Genomic DNA, 18089 nt, shown 5'->3' with positions numbered 1-18089 from the left:
GAGAGAGAGAGAGAGAGAGAGAGAGAGAGAGAGAGAGAGAGAGAGAGAGAGAGAGAGAGAGAAGCTCTTTGGTATTTAATCTTTTTGCTACTGATTCATTTATAGGTATCATAAGAAAGTGTTAAGCAACCTATTGTATGGCCAAAAATGTATTATGCTATTTACTCCATGATAGGAAGAAAAAAAAATTGGTAAGCAATTTCCCAGGTGGATTTTTTTATTGTGATATTTGTTGTTCCCTATTACTTGTTTATGGCATAAAATTACAGCTGATATTCACCCATAAGAGATAATGGAGGAAAAAATGACTCCATTGCTATGGATTTGAGTATCTCTGGATCCAAAGGTCACTCCTCTATAGCTGGTGTGATGCTGAATGCATTATAGCGCTTTGTGATTGCTGGAAAAATGGCTTCACTGATGAATCTAATAAACTAATAATGTACAGTCTTAATACATATAGTGAATACCTTCTATAAAATGCATAACTTAAGATAAAGGATACGTGCTGAGGAGAGGACCAAACTATTTTAAAATAGATATAGAAAATTTTCCAAAACCCTTCTATTCACTGATTCAAACAACACGGAGGAAATCTTTGGACTAGTCTGATGCATGGAACCTTCTATGGGGTCCTCATAAAGTTGGGTTCAAAAGGCCAACATCAGCAAGTTTACTAACAGACTTACTTTACATGCTTTCTGTTGTACCCCTCAGTGTTAAGCAGTCCTTTAAAGGAGGCGCCAATTCCAGATAGGACTTTATGAGGATTTGTCTGAAACTTACTCTGGGTCCCATGAGACCAGGTTCCCCAGGGCGACCGGCATCTCCATTAGGACCTCGGGCTCCAGCAGCGCCGGTTGAACCACGATTGCCAGGAGGACCCTGTTAGTCGGAGAGGCACCGAATAAGGAGGCTGTTCCTGTAATGCTGAGGACACATCCGGCACCAGCATTATCAAGGTCCTTCTTGGAAAGTAAGTGATGAGTGACTTACCATTACACCAGCTCTGCCATCAGCTCCAGGAAGACCTCGAGAACCAGGGCTGCCCTGCGGGAAAGGGCATGAGATGGCAGGGGATTAGAGAAACCTTTAGATCCCATCAGGTAGAGGTTCCTAAGACGGGGGCACTATTTCTCCTATGAGGAAAGATATGGGTGCACACCAAGCCAACACATTTGACCCAAATGCCAAGGGAATGCGCGGACGAGCATCCGGCGAAAATAGGTCAACGTTGTTTCCAGACCGATTTAATAACATACCAAATTGAGAGTTGCTAATTTAATAAAACAGACGGAAGGCAGATGCTCTTTCGTCTAGGAAACACACGCAGAAATGCTGACCGATTCCCAGCCAAAGGGTGGCATCAGGGTCTGCTGAGTCTGGAGGATTCAGAACTTACTCTAAGCCCTGGAGGCCCTGCAGGGCCAGCAGATCCAGCTTCTCCGGGAGATCCTCTCTTTCCTTCTTCACCGCTGGGACCAGGAGGACCTTGGGCTCCAGCAGAGCCCTGTTTTTTTTTTTTTTTTTAAAAAAAAGAATAAGAAGAATAGAAAAAAAATATTTTTACATCATATCCAGTTACTGAAATTGGATTGAAAATTGATAGGGATAAGTTAACACAATTGTGACTGAAAACACTTACTGGCTCACCCTTGTTACCGGTCTCTCCTTTGGAGCCAGCCGGACCGGGCTCACCCTAAGATCCAAAGGAAACAGGGGTCAAATGACAGAAATGGGTCAAGACTCTCGGGGAGACAAGTCTGTTGGGTTGTTTAAGCTCAAGTTCTCTACAGTGGTATTGGTGGAAAGATAAGACTCACACACCGAGTTTACCTCATCGATTTTTTTTTTTTTTTCACAAGCTTCTAAGGAAGAAGCTTACGAGCATGCGCAGAGGAGGGACTATGCAGGCACATAATGCAACTATATAAGAAATATAAACGTTTGCACAACACGACAGAAGGAAGAAGAGATAAATAAAGTTGCAAGAAAAAGTCAGTGTGCAGATAAAATACGTTACAGTGGTGACCACTTACAACAAGTCCTCTGGCACCGGTCGCACCAGCAGCACCAACGGGGCCAGGAATACCACGGGGGCCAGGGAGACCCGGAGCTCCAGCAACACCAGGGAGTCCCTGTGGGAGGAAAAAAAGGGCCCTCAGGAGAAAGCAGGCTGTAGAGGCCGCCCTCTTTAAGCACCTCTAACCCGGAGCAGCCCATGTCAGCTACTTAGCTGTACTTACAGTAGCGCCCTTGGCACCAGTGAGCCCATTTGCTCCAGGATTGCCCTGTTGAGGGAAAGGAGAAGGAAAAACTCACTGAATGAGAATATTTCTTGCCTTCTCTGACCCTATCTTCAGTCTTTCTTATCAACGGTTTTATGTCAATGACTACTTACAGGAGGTCCAACAGGGCCAGAAAGACCTGGAAGACCCACTTCACCACGGGGACCAGCAGGACCAGCAGGGCCAGGGTTACCAACGGGCCCAAGTTCACCCTGAGAAGGAAAGTAACAGGACAGGGAATAAGCAGTAAATAACAAGACAACACACTCTGTTATTGAGCATAGCACCAGCTTTTAGGGAATTTTGTCAGAACAGCAACCACTTAGTTTCTCTGGTTTATCATCACAAAGTGTGGGCTTGACTTTCTAATTTGCAAGCCTACATCTGACATTCTGGCATTATCCCTACCGTCGCGGTGGTTTGGTCTCTGCAGGAGTGGGTTCCACTCAGTCCAGGCTAGCTGGGGAAACACATTCTACAGTGCCTTCAGGGAGTCAGTTTTTAGGGGGAGGCTCCATCTATACATAGCGTACAGAGAGGTACAGCGAGAAAACGCTTCTGTAGGCTTTTTAAAGGGTGGGGGTGGGTGAAGGGAATTGCTTTGCAGTTGTCTCCCTCCCTGCAGCCTGTACTGATAGTTCTAAAGGATTTGTCAAGGTGGAGATAGCAAACAATGCCTTTTACCTTGGGACCAGGAGCACCTGGGAAACCTGGGGGTCCAGCAGACCCAATGGGACCCTGAAATCAAAGCAGAAGGCATAAGAAATTTCCTTGAAGTAGATTAGAAAAACAAGCACCGAGTTCTATCAAGGGAAGATGTGAAAGGTTCCCTACATTGGATGAGTCTTGCTCTATACATCAGTAAGTAGCTCTGGCATTTGGAATAGCCTATGCTACTTAGAAAGGGGAACTTCCAAAGACCCCAGGGGAAACATTTGGCCAAAATGTCCAAAATGTTGTCATTTCATAAAAGTTAACAGAGAGCTACTGCCCCACGGTTCCAACCCCTTTCTACTCGTTAGTGTCAGGACTTACAGCAGGGCCGACGGGGCCAACGCTTCCATCACTGCCGCGGGCACCCTATGAAGGAAGGGAAGACAGACAGTCAGGTGAACATCAAGCAACTCCCATTGGACCGTGTTCAAAAAAAGATTCAAAGGGAAGAAAAAAACCGGATTACTTACAGCTGGGCCAGGAGCTCCGACACGCCCTCTCTCGCCAGGAAGCCCTCGGGCCCCCTAGAAGCAGAAATATTGTTAATAAAGTCCAGAATGCTGATCTCAAAAGAGTCACAGGCAGTGCTCACTTTGCCCAATTTCTAACATATGTCAGAGTTCACTAAGAATGCAACTGTTGTTCTAACACCAGGTAACAGTTGAATACGCAGAGATATAAGAAAAAAAAAGTATCAAGAATGCAATGCCAAGGCAAATAGCAGTTATCAAAGTCTCTAAAGAAGTTTCAGAATGCTAAGAGTGCACATACAGGTTGCCAGTGAATTGCTCAATACTCACTGCTTGACCTGGAGTTCCATTCTCTCCAGGGGCACCAGGTTCACCCTATATATGCAGAAGAAAAATTGAGTCCTTGTTAAATATATATATATATATATATATATATATATATATATATATATATATATGTGTGTGTGTGTGTGTGTGTGTATATATACATATATATATATATTTCTGATTGCATAAATTTTACTCTATTGTATCAGTTTGAGCCTTTGAGCCTTCTGTACATTTTGAACACATTTTTATACTTATAGACTATTTCTCAATGATCTCAGACACATATATTTTTTAAAAAAAATATGATGAGGGTTTTATTTAAATGTGCCAAAGGCTAAGGCACTAAATTAAATGTGATTATTTAATTGTACACCTCTCCAATTTTCTTTTTATATTCTAGACATTTGGAACCAACTACATAGATTAGGAATATTAATTGAAAAGAGAAACAAATGATACATTTTCTTCAGGGCAACCAAATTCACCATCTTCAGAGGTATCTGAATACCCACTGTTATTGGCTTTGTTAAGATGAATGGAAAGTCAAGGCATCACAAGAGATTTTAGGGTCACCAGATTTGCTTCTTATTCTGAGAGCTAGGTATCGGTAAAACACTTTCCTTCAAGGCATTCTAGTTTAGAGAGAGATGCTGAGGAGCAAATCAAAGACTTGGCACATGCTCACTTAGCAAGCGTTTGACGGCTAAGCTATTTCTCCAGCTCTAGGTCTAAGGCTCTATGTGAAGGATCCACTTTAAGAATGACCGGCATGAGATTCCTGAGTTTGCCTTTTAAGCACTACACACATGACTTTGGACAAGTTATGAGCGCTTCCTAACCTCAGTTTCTCCTAAATGATGACATCTACAAAGTGCCTTTTAGCTCTAAAATTTTATGATATTGTGATCAGTGATCCGAGCTATCATTATATAATATACATATAATATACTGTGGCTCATGGGAGAATGGACTTGACCTTGCCCATTTGTGTGACAGCTGGAAAGTTAGACCAGATTCTCCATATTCATGTTCATCTCTGGTCTCACCTGCATTTGTTACTCATTAATTTGTAATTACATTGGTATTCACTTTAATATCACATTATCTCCTTAATAGGAAAGAGAAGATTTTATGGATGGAAATGTTGTTCAGAGAAGAGGCTAGCCAAGAGATAATACACTTCTGAGACTTTAATTACCTAATTAAAAATTTTTTTTTAAGTGTGCACAGATAAATCAGAGGAAAGAGGCTGAAAAGTGTGTTGTGACATGAATGTACCTATCTAATTAGTGCAAGGCAAAGGAGAATTTACACTTTAGTAGCACACTTTGTTCTAATATTTGGTTATATATATTTTTTTTACTTTTATTTTGGCTACAGAGAATCATTGACCTAAGAGGAGGAAAGGAGATGGAGGCAGAAAATTTAACATTACCTTCCATTTGATTATTTACATAAACATTAAGTTAAATAAACATTAGCAATTGGCCTTTGTCATAGAATCTCACTGTCCCACCATTGAGGGATTTGAAGGCTAGATGAGGAGACGAAATACTTTTTGAAATGTGGGTTGTCTTCAGTAAAATCGCCTTTTGGGTAGCAATGGAAAATTTAAATGACTTGCTTACAGTGATCATAACTCAATATTTACCTTCACACCCTGTGCACCAGGCTGTCCCTTCAATCCATCCAGACCATTGTGTCCCTGAAAGGCAATGAACATTTTTAAAAATGCTGTCATGTTGTAATCTCAGTCAGGCCAGAGTCTTCCATCTTTGCAATGAGTACATCTTCTAGAAAGATCCGATGGTTGCAGAAGAAGAACACAATCCAGTATTCCAGCTCAGCTGAGCTGGTTTCACTACCCCAGGCTAATCATTTGATCTGCACACAGCAAAGAAGGGAAGGGCCCTGGAAAAGCTTCCTTACAACCCTCTCACCCTAACAATGTTCTGGTTTTAGGTAGTTCTAAGTACTTAAAAATATATATGATCTCTATGTAATCTATAACCTGTATAGTGTTTCTGCATTAATCTCAGTGTTTGATGAGCGTTGGCTCCACTTTCATTTCCAGCATTTTCAAAATTCAGAGACATGGAAGCTAGGATCCCTCACCCAGGAATTTAAATATGGTTGGGTTCTCACCAAACCCCCATCATCAGCAATTTTTTTTTCTTATTTAGAGGAAGAAGTCACTTACTCTTATGCCTTTGAAGCCAGGAAGTCCAGGAGTCCCAGGGAAACCACGAGCACCCTTGGGGAGGGAGGGGAATCAGAGCAAGGTGAGTAACACAATGCATTCCTCTTTTCAAACCAATTCTCAAAACTCAAGTGTGGGATCAAAGGGTGTTACATCTTTTGAGCATGGAACCACAAACTGCTAGTCATGATATGAATAACTAAGATGGTGGCATTTGTAGAAAAAAAAAAAGTTCAATTAGTCAAAGTCTGTTTGCTGTCACCGATATGACGTTATGAACGTGAATAAAAAATCTGCATTCTTTTCTTGGTTCTTTCTCTTGCCAGATGTCTTCGATCAATGCTGCCAGTGTGAGTGACATCCGAGCCACCACCAGAAGCATGCTCAGAGCTAACACTGGACCATATCCTATTGTCAACAATCTCACCTGTGGTCCAACGACTCCTCTCTCCCCAGGTCTTCCGGGTTTTCCAGGGTGACCCTAAAACAGGCAAGCAACCTGAGGTCATCATTCACTTAGTAAACCATCGTGAGAGAAAGGTGTGCCCAATTTTGTGGGCTAGAACACGTGTTTAATTAACAGTCAAATCTCTTGAGCATAAGCAAGTTAATTAGTATTTCATTAAAGTATATTTCCCATATGGGGAGACGCAGGCATCTTGAGCATCTAGTGTGGAACTTAATTTGGCTCTAGATACTCCCTATTGAGACAGGAGTACATAAGCGTTGTTTCAGAAGAGCTTAAGAGTAAACACTTACATCCTCACCAGCCTTGCCAGGAGAGCCAGCTGGACCTCGGGGACCTGCAGGCCCCTAAGGGAGTGGGAGATGCATTGAGGTTAAGACTGTGTTCACAAACTGGGTTCTTCAGAGACTTTCTTTCTTTTTTTTTTAAACAGAGAAAATTTTCTCACCGTTTGACCAGGCTCACCAGGCTCACCAGCAGGTCCTTGGAAACCTTGAGGGCCCTAAGGTAGAAGAGAATTTATTTATTTATTTGTTTATTTATTTATTTATTTATCTGGAAGTTCTGGAGTCAAGCTCAGGTCAGGCACATTAGACAAGTCCTTGACCATCTATCCTCATCCTCAGTGCATGAGAGTCATGCTTAACATTTGGCTTTTATAGAAAAATGATTCTAGGATTTTGATACTTACAGGGGCTCCAACAGCACCAGGAGGGCCTCTGGGTCCCATTAAGCCCTGTAAAGAGTATACACATAGTTAACACCAAGAAGTCATGTCCTTGTTGGGGGGTCTCATAAGCTGGACTGGATAGACTAGATATAGAAATGGTATCTCTGAGCCCCTGGAGTTTTTGGATGGACAGATGAACCAAATTTCCCACACTCTCTCCTGATCTTTAGTTCTTCTTCTTTTTTTTAACCAGTGAAGTCTTTTGAACTCAATGAGAATTGTCTGGAGGAAGTTATAAGTTCCTTGAGATGTGCAAAATTGGTCATCTGGAGATTGTTCTAAGACAATGAAGAGAACTGATCTTTGCACAAGAACAGAACACATAATGGCTGTCAAAGAATTTCAGTTAGATTCCTTTTGTCATATGTCACCTCTCCATGTCATATGTAGTTAAGAAATTTATATGTTTATTGCCACCAGGCCATAAATTAGAAAAGATCAACAGTCCTAGTTAATGATTAAAGGGAGGTTTATTATAACCTCAAAGATACTTTGAGGCCTGTTAATGACTGATGAATATCTCAAGGGTATTATTGAGGCAACTGCTGGAGGAATCTATCATAGGATCTTGAAAACATAACACAAATGACAGTAGTTTTTCTTTCTTCTTCTTCTTTTTAGTGGAACACACATGTAAAGTAAAACTGAATGTTATATGTTTTTGAGCTAAGTGTAGTTTTGTTTTGCCTCTGTAGTAATCAACACTTGTGTAAGTTCATCTGTAGGATCTATCTCCCAGACAGTTAAAAATACCTCATGTTCAAGTCTTGAGTAATTTGCTTTTAATACATCAACCACGAGGACTCTGTAGTTGAGCCTATCCACCTTATTAAATGACTATAGTGAGACACTACATATTTTATTTAAAAAGCACATTATTTTAATTATGAGAATTATTTATTTTGTTTTAGAAATGACTTCAATGTTAAAAGAAGCTGTCACTCTTCAATAAAAATATTTTTTTAGGTATACATTCAGTATAATTTTCTTTGACATTATGAATTTTTAATTATATTTATTCATCTTTCCCTGTATTTGTGACTTCATTTACATAAAAGATATTTTATTTTGTGGAGGCTGTGAGATGAACCCTGTGGGATTTTGTAGCTATTGATTTTCCAACATGGGAAATTATTTAACACTTTATTGCTGCCCATCTTCTCTCTTCGTTAAACACATCTCTGTTGGTTACATCTGTTTGTGGATGCAGATGCATTACATGCTTAAATTATATTTCACTGATATTTTAATGTGAATACCCTTTTTGATACTCCTCAGAAAGTAGTTTCAAAGACAGGGGAATCTGAAATCCATATTAATTTCTCAGGTGTATGTCCACCATTTTAATTTTTAACATAAAAGATCACCTACTCCTGCTTTATTTCTCACTTTGGCTCTTCTTGAGAAATGGATTCTACTTTACATAAGAGTAATGTCTGGCATTAGCAGAAACAACTCATTTCAAATGTCTAAGACAAACAATGCCGAAAAAACGCTTCAATTTTTCACTTCAAATATGAATGTTTTAAATTACCAGGAAAAAAATCAGGAAATTGGAAATCATCAATTAAAGCTACATTATTTTACAAGTGAGAGTTTTAATTTACAGAAAATATTGTCTTGCCTTTATAGTATATTAGTTTACTTCGGCCCATTAGCTTCAGAATAATGTCTTGTGCAGATAGAGCACTGATGTAGAGCCCAGGTAAAAGTTGTGTTTAAAGACCATGATAACTAACAGATAAATGCCTTTAGAAAACAGATAATTAGAATCACCAAATTGTGTGCATGTTTATTAAATTCTGTGGTAGTTAATCAATCTAATGTTTTTACTTCTGGGACATTTTCATTCTTTCCTATAAGCTATTGTACATTTTTCATGATCATGTCTATTTTCTCTTTATCACATCTCAGAAATGTTTGGTAGAAGCTTCATTTGTCAGCTAGGTCATCAACCTGATACACAGGGAAGCTTTATAAATGGTTACAGAAATGACGGGATGTGTGCGGAGTGACACAAATGCTAAATTTGACTCATTCTCTTCTATTCTGTCTTTTAATAAATAGACAAGACAAGGAATTTTCATCAGAAGGGAGAGAAAAGAAACATTCAAGTCCCTGAAGGTGATTCAGAGCTGCTGTCATTTGCTGCTAGCTGCGTAAATCCACAGTATAGTTCTGAACCTGTTGGGGGAACCTGGTAAGTTCTTGTGACTAGGAAAATGTTCTATTCAAGAACTAAATACATGAACCATATATTATCTCTCAACTACCTGCGTGATGGGGGAGGGGGAGCAAAAAGTAAAGCCCCAGACTCTCCTGTTATGTGATGAAGGACGAGACTGAACTAGAACTTCTTGGTCCTTTCCATCAGGTTCAGGGAGCACAGTTAATCCTTTTGCTTTTTAGCTGTGCTTCATATTTTAAGGAGTGTGGAAAGATACAGAGAAATGTATAGATGCTAATATTTTGAGTTAAATTCATTTGCTTGAGTCGTGGTCTTTATTTCCAAAGACTATTTTTTCAGATGTAGATATAGAACATTCTTTTTAGGAGGCACGTTGGTAGAGAAAATTGAAACTCCTCACCTGGACTTCAGTTTTGATACTTAAATGTAGAAAAAGGAGTTGTTTTCATTTGACCTAGTCTCGGAGTATTGACTTAATTAGTATTGTGAGGTCTAGCACGAATTCCCTTACATAAGCTGCTTTTTCCCCTCTAGGATAAAAGGAGACAAGCCTACCATTGGTCCAGGGCCAGGTGAAACTCCTTTGTCAGAATACTGAGCAGCAAAGCTCTGGAGAGAAGAAAACACACATGAGTATATAGGTCAATGGTCAAACACATACATCTTCCATTGTTCTTTCAATCAATAATCAATCAATCAATTATCTGATCATATTTAATACTTTAATTCATTAATCCCCTGATTCTATTTAAAGGAGAGCCATGTTTCAATAGAAATGATTTAGAATTTAGTGCTGAGTTCCCCCACTGAGACTGAAATGGAGAACCTCCATTTCATATTCTTCAGACTCATTTGCCTTGAGAAATCTATTCCTATGCACTCGTCACTTGCCTCTAGACTGAGGGAAGATGGCTTCCTAAACCTTTACAGTCCCTCAGAACCCTGGCGAGTGAAACAGAGCTCAGGGGAACATGCTGTACTGGCAGCTGCTACCCAGCCCAGAAGTCACTAAGATACTTCTTTGTTCTGGCTGGAGTTTCAAAAAGGGATATAAAGAGTTTTCAAGTTACAGGAAAATTAAAATGCCCCTTAGAAGATTAAACTTTTAAAAAATAGTTCACGGTAATAACTTCCCTGTTAAAGATCTCTCTTCGAGTGGTAACTGTATTAAAGAAGGTTCTTTTAATGCACTCAGTAGATAAGCAATCATAATAAGATCTTTGGGAGAGAAAGGTCTTATTTTACTGGCATACAGTTGGGTATTAGAATTAGGAATCTGATTCATAGTGCTAACCAATTAAGCAAATATGTTTTTCTTCCTGCAGTGAGGCCATTTGGCACTTATACCATTGTCAAAGACATAAAGCTAAAAGAAGATATTAATGAAAAAGGGAAATGTACTTTTCTCAATTTAGTTTCAAGCAAATTAAACCTAAAACTGCTTTGAATGTTGGTTCAGCAGTCTCCAAGCCAAGGAGAATAGAGAGGGTCAGATGTTTGTGAAATTGCTTAAGACCAGGGGCTTTACTTATGTAATTCAATCTAATCAAACTCTTTAATAATGTAACACCTCTTATTTATGCCGTACTGATAAAAGATATTAAATCCCCAAATTAAATAATGGGGCAGAAGGCTGCAGCTACCTTCAATGAACAAAAAGACCAGCACTGTAATTGACAAAACCTCGAGGAAGATGGGAAAAGCAGAACCTTAAACTAAGAAACCAAAGAAATTAAATAAAATATACTCATTTCCAAATAGAAGGTTTTTCCTTAACTGCTAAAAATTAATTTTCACAGTGAGTATTTCTTTTCCAACAGAGAAAGACACTAAAGTCAAATCTAAGATAAGAATGTGTAAGTCATCTTACCCCACCAAGACCAGGGGGCGCAGGGGGGCCAGGAGGACCAGGGGGACCAGGGGGACCAGGAGGGCCAACGGGACCATCAACACCATCTCTGCCTCGGGGACCTGCTGGGCCCTGTTACAAGAAGAGGGAAGTAGAAGAGGGTTAGAGCCTCTTGTGGAACCGTGAATAGCATGTGGAGAGACCAAAGAACACACATTCTAAGGTCAGTTTGTTAGACTTGTTGATGTAAAAGGGTAGAAATATAAGATCTGTCACTGACTGATGTGCACCTGTGACGCAGGCTTCATTTAGGAGGACATTAAAGGCCTGATGTGTAAAGATAACTAATGGCGGCTAAGCCAGTGTAGACCCTGTGTATTCATTCATGATGGAGAGAATTCTGTGAGTGTCACAGGTTTCAAGCCGTAGGAAATGGCACTGTGTGCATTAAAGCTGGCTTCCGACTTCTGTAAAGGTATCCAGTGGCTTTGGTGGTGATACGTGGAGATCGTTTTATCACAGAGATGGGAAGACTGCTTTAGCACTATCCATGTTGTTAGGATAACTAACCGACACAATTATACAACTAATACATCGAGCAGAACACATGTAAGTCCACACATCATGACAGATACATGATGCAGTTATTTATTATATAATGCAAATCATGCAAAAACAGTTTAGTGATACATTATCAATGAAATGTAACAAGAATGTAGCAAACAGACCAGCAGCCTGGCTTGCACATGTCTGAATGAAGATAGAGAAGCACGTGACTGTTTCACAATTATTTCCAATCTATACAGAGATTTTTTTTTTTTTCAAAAGAAACAAAACATGTTATGAAGAAGGTTCTCTGGTAGAGGATAAATTCCCATTACACCTGTATTGGGCAGTCTGAACTAAACAAAGAAAGATAGACCCTGCAAAGAATGTGGCTGCCTGTAATAGTGTTTCTTTTTATGAAAGAGTAATCCTGACTGAAAGGGGATATTGATTATATATAATAATGTTCATTCACTTCTCCTGCAGGACATTATCTACTTAAAAGGTAGTATAATTATCTGAATACGAAATAATCTTACACATTGTCAGTCTTCTGTAGCGTCGAATATGTAGTTATTCAAATACGGGCCAAAGCCCTTTAATGATTTAAAAATCACATACCCTTTGTCCACGTGGACCTCTGTCTCCAGTGGGGCCCTAAAGGAAGACAAAAATGGCAAAGAGCCACGTGTCTAAGTAATTGATGCTGAACAAGCAAGCCAATTTTGAAAATAATTACTTGCTAAGACTGAGATGACTAAAATATTACTAAACAGCAGCTAGAAGACCTGGCACAAAACAATAGATAACAAAGAACTGTTTTTGTTGAAACTATATGTAATTTTTTCTCAAGCTGGAGGACTAGACGATGCTATAATTTGTAGTGGTCAAACTAATATTATCCATTGTACTTTTAGTAAGATAATAGCCATAAATAAGACTATTTATTATACCTTCACAGCACATTTATAGTGTCAGTCCTTTAAAATAAACTTTGATTTATTATCTATAATTAATATAATATGCACCCCTTAGAATATAAATAAATATTTACAAAGTCTTTAGTATGTAAATCATTAATTCATATAGCATAAATATAATTATAGGTGCTTCTGGAAGATAATAAAACTTTGTTACAACATTAACAGTACTCTGTTTTATGATTTGGTGAATACATATTCTTATAGGTAAAATTTTGCTAAAGTATTTTCTTTCTGTATTTCACATTAAATTTTGTCAAACTGAAATTATTCTGGCAATATCAGATATTTATGGAGAAACATAGCGTCTTACCTTTCGTACAGATCCCTAGAAAAGAAAAGATAAATGATTATTATAAGAATTATATACATACCTATATATCAAAATGGCTTTATTTCGATATTATCTTTTCCTACTATCTTAATCTAATATTTTGAAATAAAATGTAAAATTTTACCAATCAACAAAATGTTATCTATAAAACCAATTGTATATACTTATCTGTACCTATGTTGTGATTTCAATCCGTGAGCTAAGAATTTATTCATAATTCGTTGCAAATAAATCCTAGGAAACTACAAAAATCTCTCAAGCTCAACGTGCTCTTGTGCTTTGGAGTAGCTGGTACTAAACCCCAAACTTCCACTGACCCATTTCCTCTCTCTTCCCTATGGGCGTTTTATGGGACTAGCCTCACTTAGCCCCACCCACTTCAGAAAATGGGGTGGGTACTTTCAGTGGAAGCCAGAAAGCTTTAGCCTACTATTATGTCCCTTCACAATTTCCTTGGGAAGCCAAACTGGCCAACTTCCCTCCCCAGAAATGATAGCGCTGTGATCAAGGCAAAGTACAAACGTTTTATGTGTTCTAAAAGTAGTTTTACTCACCGATTGTAAATCTATTGAGGGAAGAAGAGAATAGAAAATAGTTATTGGTATCACTTCATCAATTGGTATCATTCCATAGATCAATAACAGTAATTAAAAAAAATAATACTTAAGTCTATACAGTTGATTTACCTGATTAAAAGACCCCTTCTGTTTCTCCTTCAGGATATTCTAATAACTTCTCAATTATTCAGGTAAAAAACATAGCAGGGATCAGGGTGACTTGTTTACAATTTTGATATGTAAATATATTTTTTTTAAATTAAATAGTTAATTATTCACTGTTTTTCAACTGCTGTGAAGCATTACTGTGTCTGCAGGACATCTCCAGTGCTCAGCAATTATGGAGGAGGTGGCATAGATGCATAGGTGGCTATCACCAACTGATTGACAAGGAAATAATGCGTAAGAATCTGAGAAAACTTAAGGAAACCTGCATCCTGAAGCAGAGCTTGTTTTTCGTAAAACATTGAAGTGACTTAGCCCTTTCCCCCAAAGGTCTAATTTGCATCAATGAAAGCGAATTGATTCAGGAGTCTGATTTTTGCTATAAATAGTTCACTTAAATGAGGTAAGGTCACTTGGCTAAAGAACATCCCATTTGTACCCTAAGAAGTGCTGCTTTGTATAAAGAGAAAACTGGGGATTAAAATCTTGAAAAATAATGAGAAAAATAAATACCCACTTCTTTTCCACAATTACCCTAAGACTTTAAAGACTGAGTTTCGTTCCTACGGTATAATAATTATAGGATAATGTGGCATATAATTGCGGTTAGATTTTCTCCAGGATGATTCACCCCTAAAAATTGCTGGGATTTGGTGGTCACGAAGTGTGTCACTTGGAATGAGAACATCTGTTGAGGTGGTCACTGCTCAGAAGAGTGAGACACCTCCTGCATTGACATTTTAGGGCAATTGATGAGAATCACTGTTCAATTAGATAAATGGTATGTCTAGTTTATTTTCTCCATTGGATCAAAAACAGTTTGCCTGAATTAAGAGAAGCCAGGAAACCGTACAGGCTTTGACAACTTGTCTTTTAATTACTCAGTTTGTGAGCCATTTTGGACAATGTGTGTTGGATAACCTTTATTCTTCATCGTGGTTGGATGTTGAATAGAATGTATGTTGACCTTCAAATCTCTACTTCCCTAAGTCTACTATATTTTTCTGTGAGGATCCACTCTTCTACTCTGATTTCATATAAAATTAACTTGTAACATTAATTTGTACAATATAATTACTTCTTAGTATCCTCGGGGGGGCTATATAAAAGTGGATGAAGGGAACATATACACATTCGAAATTAGGCTGTGGTAGATGTGGGGCATGTAGTTGAAGGTCTGGGTGTGGCCACGCCCTCCCGAACCCTCATCAAGCCAACATCTTTGTCTAGTTAAATTAGGCAGCCATTTTTAAAGATGAAACCCAAGTGGTTTTCTTCATTTTTTCTTCAGGAAATTCTAGTTAGTTATACAACCTAGAAATGGAAAATGGCCTTGAAGTTGGCACATTTAGTATATACCCCGCATTTTAGAAAAAAGGCCCAGTTGATTCATTTGAAGTCACATGGTAAATGAGTAAGAGACTCATGGGAAGAATTCCCAGGCTCTCAAATCTCAGGACAAAGTTGATATTTCTCACATCTGTTGTTTTCTTGTGTGATTACAGGTGGGAACTTGTTGAAGTATAAGTGAACAGAGCTTATTTTAGTTAAAAGTTACCATTTCCATGACCAGGTAATGGATTGGGACTGTTCAGAAGATAAAAGCTCAGGCCTCAGGCCAAAGAAGCCAGCTTCTCAAGATACATCCTCTGGGTTCTTTACATATGGCCCAGAAATGTAAATTACCCTACGGACCTGGGAAACTCTTTAACTGGAATTCCTAGAGCTTAAGGCCTGGTCCCCGTTCTTGCACTTTACCCCCTCCAGGGGGCGTATTTTCATCATTATCTTCACCAACGTCTTGCAGACCAACTCTGCCGCCCACAAGAAAATGGAGTCCGGTGAGTTTTGTATTGTTCTTCTAAGGGGCTTTCTAAACTAGGCCTCAAGTTCCACAAGGTGACCACGAGCATAATTCTGGGGGTTGAAGAGTGGAGCCCTCTGAGTCGTTCATTCTGTCTGCCGGGTTTATATCTTGAGGCAACCTTCTTTGCCTCCTTGTTGAACTTCACCAACCTGGGGATCCGGGCTAACAGCCTAGTTTTAAGGGAAAAACTTTCCCCAACTCTTGGCAACAGTCAAGCCTTCCCTATTTCCGTTCTTTTAAAGTATTTTTCCATGTATCTCATGTGCCCCGAGTGTTTTTCCCCCCACAGAGCAGAGGGCGACCTCACAAGCTGTATGTGGAATGGATGTGTGAAGTTTCCCTCTGTTGAGATCAGGGTGCCCACCTCTCCAGCCTCTCTCCTTCATCTTCCCCCCAAACAAGCAGAAGACACTTACATTGACATGTTGCTAGGCACGAAGTTACTGCAAGCAGCAACAGAGTCCGCGTATCCACAAAGCTGAGCATGTCTACCACTTAGACATGCAGACTCCTTGTGTCGCAGAACCCCTGGGTCACCAGCGGAGGTATCACCTGGCGGGTGCAGGCATGCAATCGTGGACCGTTCCCTCCAACTTAGTCGAAACCTCCCGCTGCCGTGGTGCTAAAATAATAAAGCCCAGACCTGCCCTATTTATATGGGAAAAGTTTCCCCAGCCGGAGGGTGCCTCCAAAAACGTCTCCACCAATGGGAGGGCTGGGACCAGGGGCCCCCGGTCTCAGTACTGGGAGGAGACTGCGGGGGAGCAGGGGAGGGAGCCGAGAGGGGAGGGACGTGGCTACAGGGCTTCTTAAATTGGTTCCATTCTTTTTGAGGACGTGGACACTTTTGAGGCTTTCGAGGGGAAACTCTGACTCCCTGTCTGCATACCTCCGCCCTCCCCAGCCACCCGCCCTCTCTCGCCCTTGCCAAGTTTGGAACCACTTTTAGGACACCTACGTGGGCACTTTACAGGTCTCCCGGCAGCAGGGCAGGTGTTGAGGGACCTGGAGGCCAAAGATGAAAAGGCAGGAGCTGTCCAGTCCTGCTTCACTCTGTGCCCTGCGGGGCCATCTGCAGGCTGGAGGGGGCTGGGGTGTGAGGGGAGGAGGGTGACAGCGTGGCGAGCTCTAGAGCTGCCCTCCTGGGTCGGCTCCACCCTGCCCCCTAATTTCCCCAGTTTTGGGGCCTGTGTGCCCATAATCTCCTCTCTCTCTCTCTCTCTCTCTCTCTCTCTCTCTCTCTCTCTCTCTCATTGAGGAGGGGAGCAGGCATCAAGAAATAAACTTTGAATTATTACATTTACTTTGGTTAAGCCCCATCTCCAGCCCCATGTACAGACCCCATGAAGGATTACCAACCAGACCCAGACGCTGAGCCTGGATGAGATAACAGATCAGTGAGCACTCAGCCTTCTTGGCCTTGCTATTTATGACCCCTTCCACAGCCACTGCCAGTCACCTCTGCCTGCATCCTCACACCTCCCATCACCATCATCCCTAGGGCGTATACAACCTCTTCCTTAACTTCCCAAGCTGCCCCCTCTAGAACGGATGCACTCTCTTCCCACCTTGGGATGAGACTTTGAAGAATTGGAGGAGGAGACTATGGCAGAGTGGGTGCTCCTTCCTAAAGTTTCTTGGAGTCTTCCAAGTTCCCCGCGGGGGGGGGGGGGGAGCACAGGCTCCTTTTGGCCCGCCAAGCATCCATCATGAGGCTGGAGAGACCTATTCGGAGTCTCATTCTGTCCCCAAAGTCACGGCAAAACCAGCAACTTTAGGACATTTTTATGTTCATGAAGCAGGAACGGGCGAACTCCTTGGGAATTTTCTCCTTTCTCCCCCCTCCCGCTTTGGGCTTCCCAGTGAGGAAGAATTTCTGACTAAGTAGGTTAGCTCCATCAGCAGCTGCTATAAGCAAAAGGGACTGGATATTGCTTACTGGCTTCTCTTTCTAAATTAAAAAAGAATGCTAGAAATAGAAGAGATTAAACATTTCAATAAAGTTATTTAAATCCTGTTTAAAAACACTGATTTGAGAGACAAGTTAAGAAGCATTTTTAAAAATTTAATTTATGTTTTTACTTATTCACTTTAAATCCCACTCACTGCCTCTCTTCAGGTCACCTCCTCCCACAATCCTTCTCCCCCTCCCTTTTCTTTTGGGTGGGTTCCCGCTCCCCCTCCCCCCCCAATTCCTCTCACCCTGGCAGTTCAAGTCTCTTCCAGGCTAGGTGAGAAAGAGTTTTGTTATTTTTTATTTTTTATTTTTTTTGAAATAATGTGGAAAGGTTTTTGAAAAAGTATTGAGCAAAGAAAGCATCTCAAGACTACACATCTGATTTCTTTTCTTCTCGTTTCTTCTTCTTCTTCTTCTTCTTCTTCTTCTTCTTCTTCTTCTTCTTCTT

The 18089-nt window shown here is 40.3% G+C and overlaps 1 protein-coding gene across 1 annotated transcript in view; it reads right to left on the bottom strand.

Annotated features, from left to right (window-relative positions):
* Col1a2 (collagen type I alpha 2 chain) overlaps window positions 1-16346 on the bottom strand; it is a 35371-nt gene extending 19025 nt beyond the window's left edge. The window contains exons 1-23 of the mRNA XM_021190311.2: window positions 16101-16346; window positions 13650-13660; window positions 13075-13089; window positions 12403-12438; window positions 11257-11367; window positions 9942-9995; window positions 7160-7204; window positions 6917-6970; window positions 6762-6815; window positions 6430-6483; window positions 6003-6056; window positions 5454-5507; window positions 3803-3847; window positions 3473-3526; window positions 3324-3368; window positions 2973-3026; window positions 2402-2500; window positions 2247-2291; window positions 2040-2138; window positions 1646-1699; window positions 1403-1510; window positions 997-1050; window positions 787-885 (exon numbers count right to left, since the gene is read on the bottom strand). Coding sequence (XP_021045970.1) covers window positions 787-885; window positions 997-1050; window positions 1403-1510; window positions 1646-1699; window positions 2040-2138; window positions 2247-2291; window positions 2402-2500; window positions 2973-3026; window positions 3324-3368; window positions 3473-3526; window positions 3803-3847; window positions 5454-5507; window positions 6003-6056; window positions 6430-6483; window positions 6762-6815; window positions 6917-6970; window positions 7160-7204; window positions 9942-9995; window positions 11257-11367; window positions 12403-12438; window positions 13075-13089; window positions 13650-13660; window positions 16101-16170 — 1368 coding nt within the window. The 5' untranslated portion in view covers window positions 16171-16346. The remainder of the gene's footprint in view (window positions 1-786; window positions 886-996; window positions 1051-1402; window positions 1511-1645; window positions 1700-2039; window positions 2139-2246; window positions 2292-2401; window positions 2501-2972; window positions 3027-3323; window positions 3369-3472; window positions 3527-3802; window positions 3848-5453; window positions 5508-6002; window positions 6057-6429; window positions 6484-6761; window positions 6816-6916; window positions 6971-7159; window positions 7205-9941; window positions 9996-11256; window positions 11368-12402; window positions 12439-13074; window positions 13090-13649; window positions 13661-16100) is intronic.
* Between the last annotated feature and the right edge of the window lie 1743 nt (window positions 16347-18089).

Source organism: Mus pahari, chromosome 2, assembly GCF_900095145.1.
Source record: "Mus pahari chromosome 2, PAHARI_EIJ_v1.1, whole genome shotgun sequence".
In the NCBI taxonomy this organism is placed as follows: domain Eukaryota; kingdom Metazoa; phylum Chordata; class Mammalia; order Rodentia; family Muridae; genus Mus; species Mus pahari.
The sequence above is the reverse complement of the archived record's forward strand: the minus strand, read 5'-3'. Positions and strand labels throughout refer to the sequence as shown.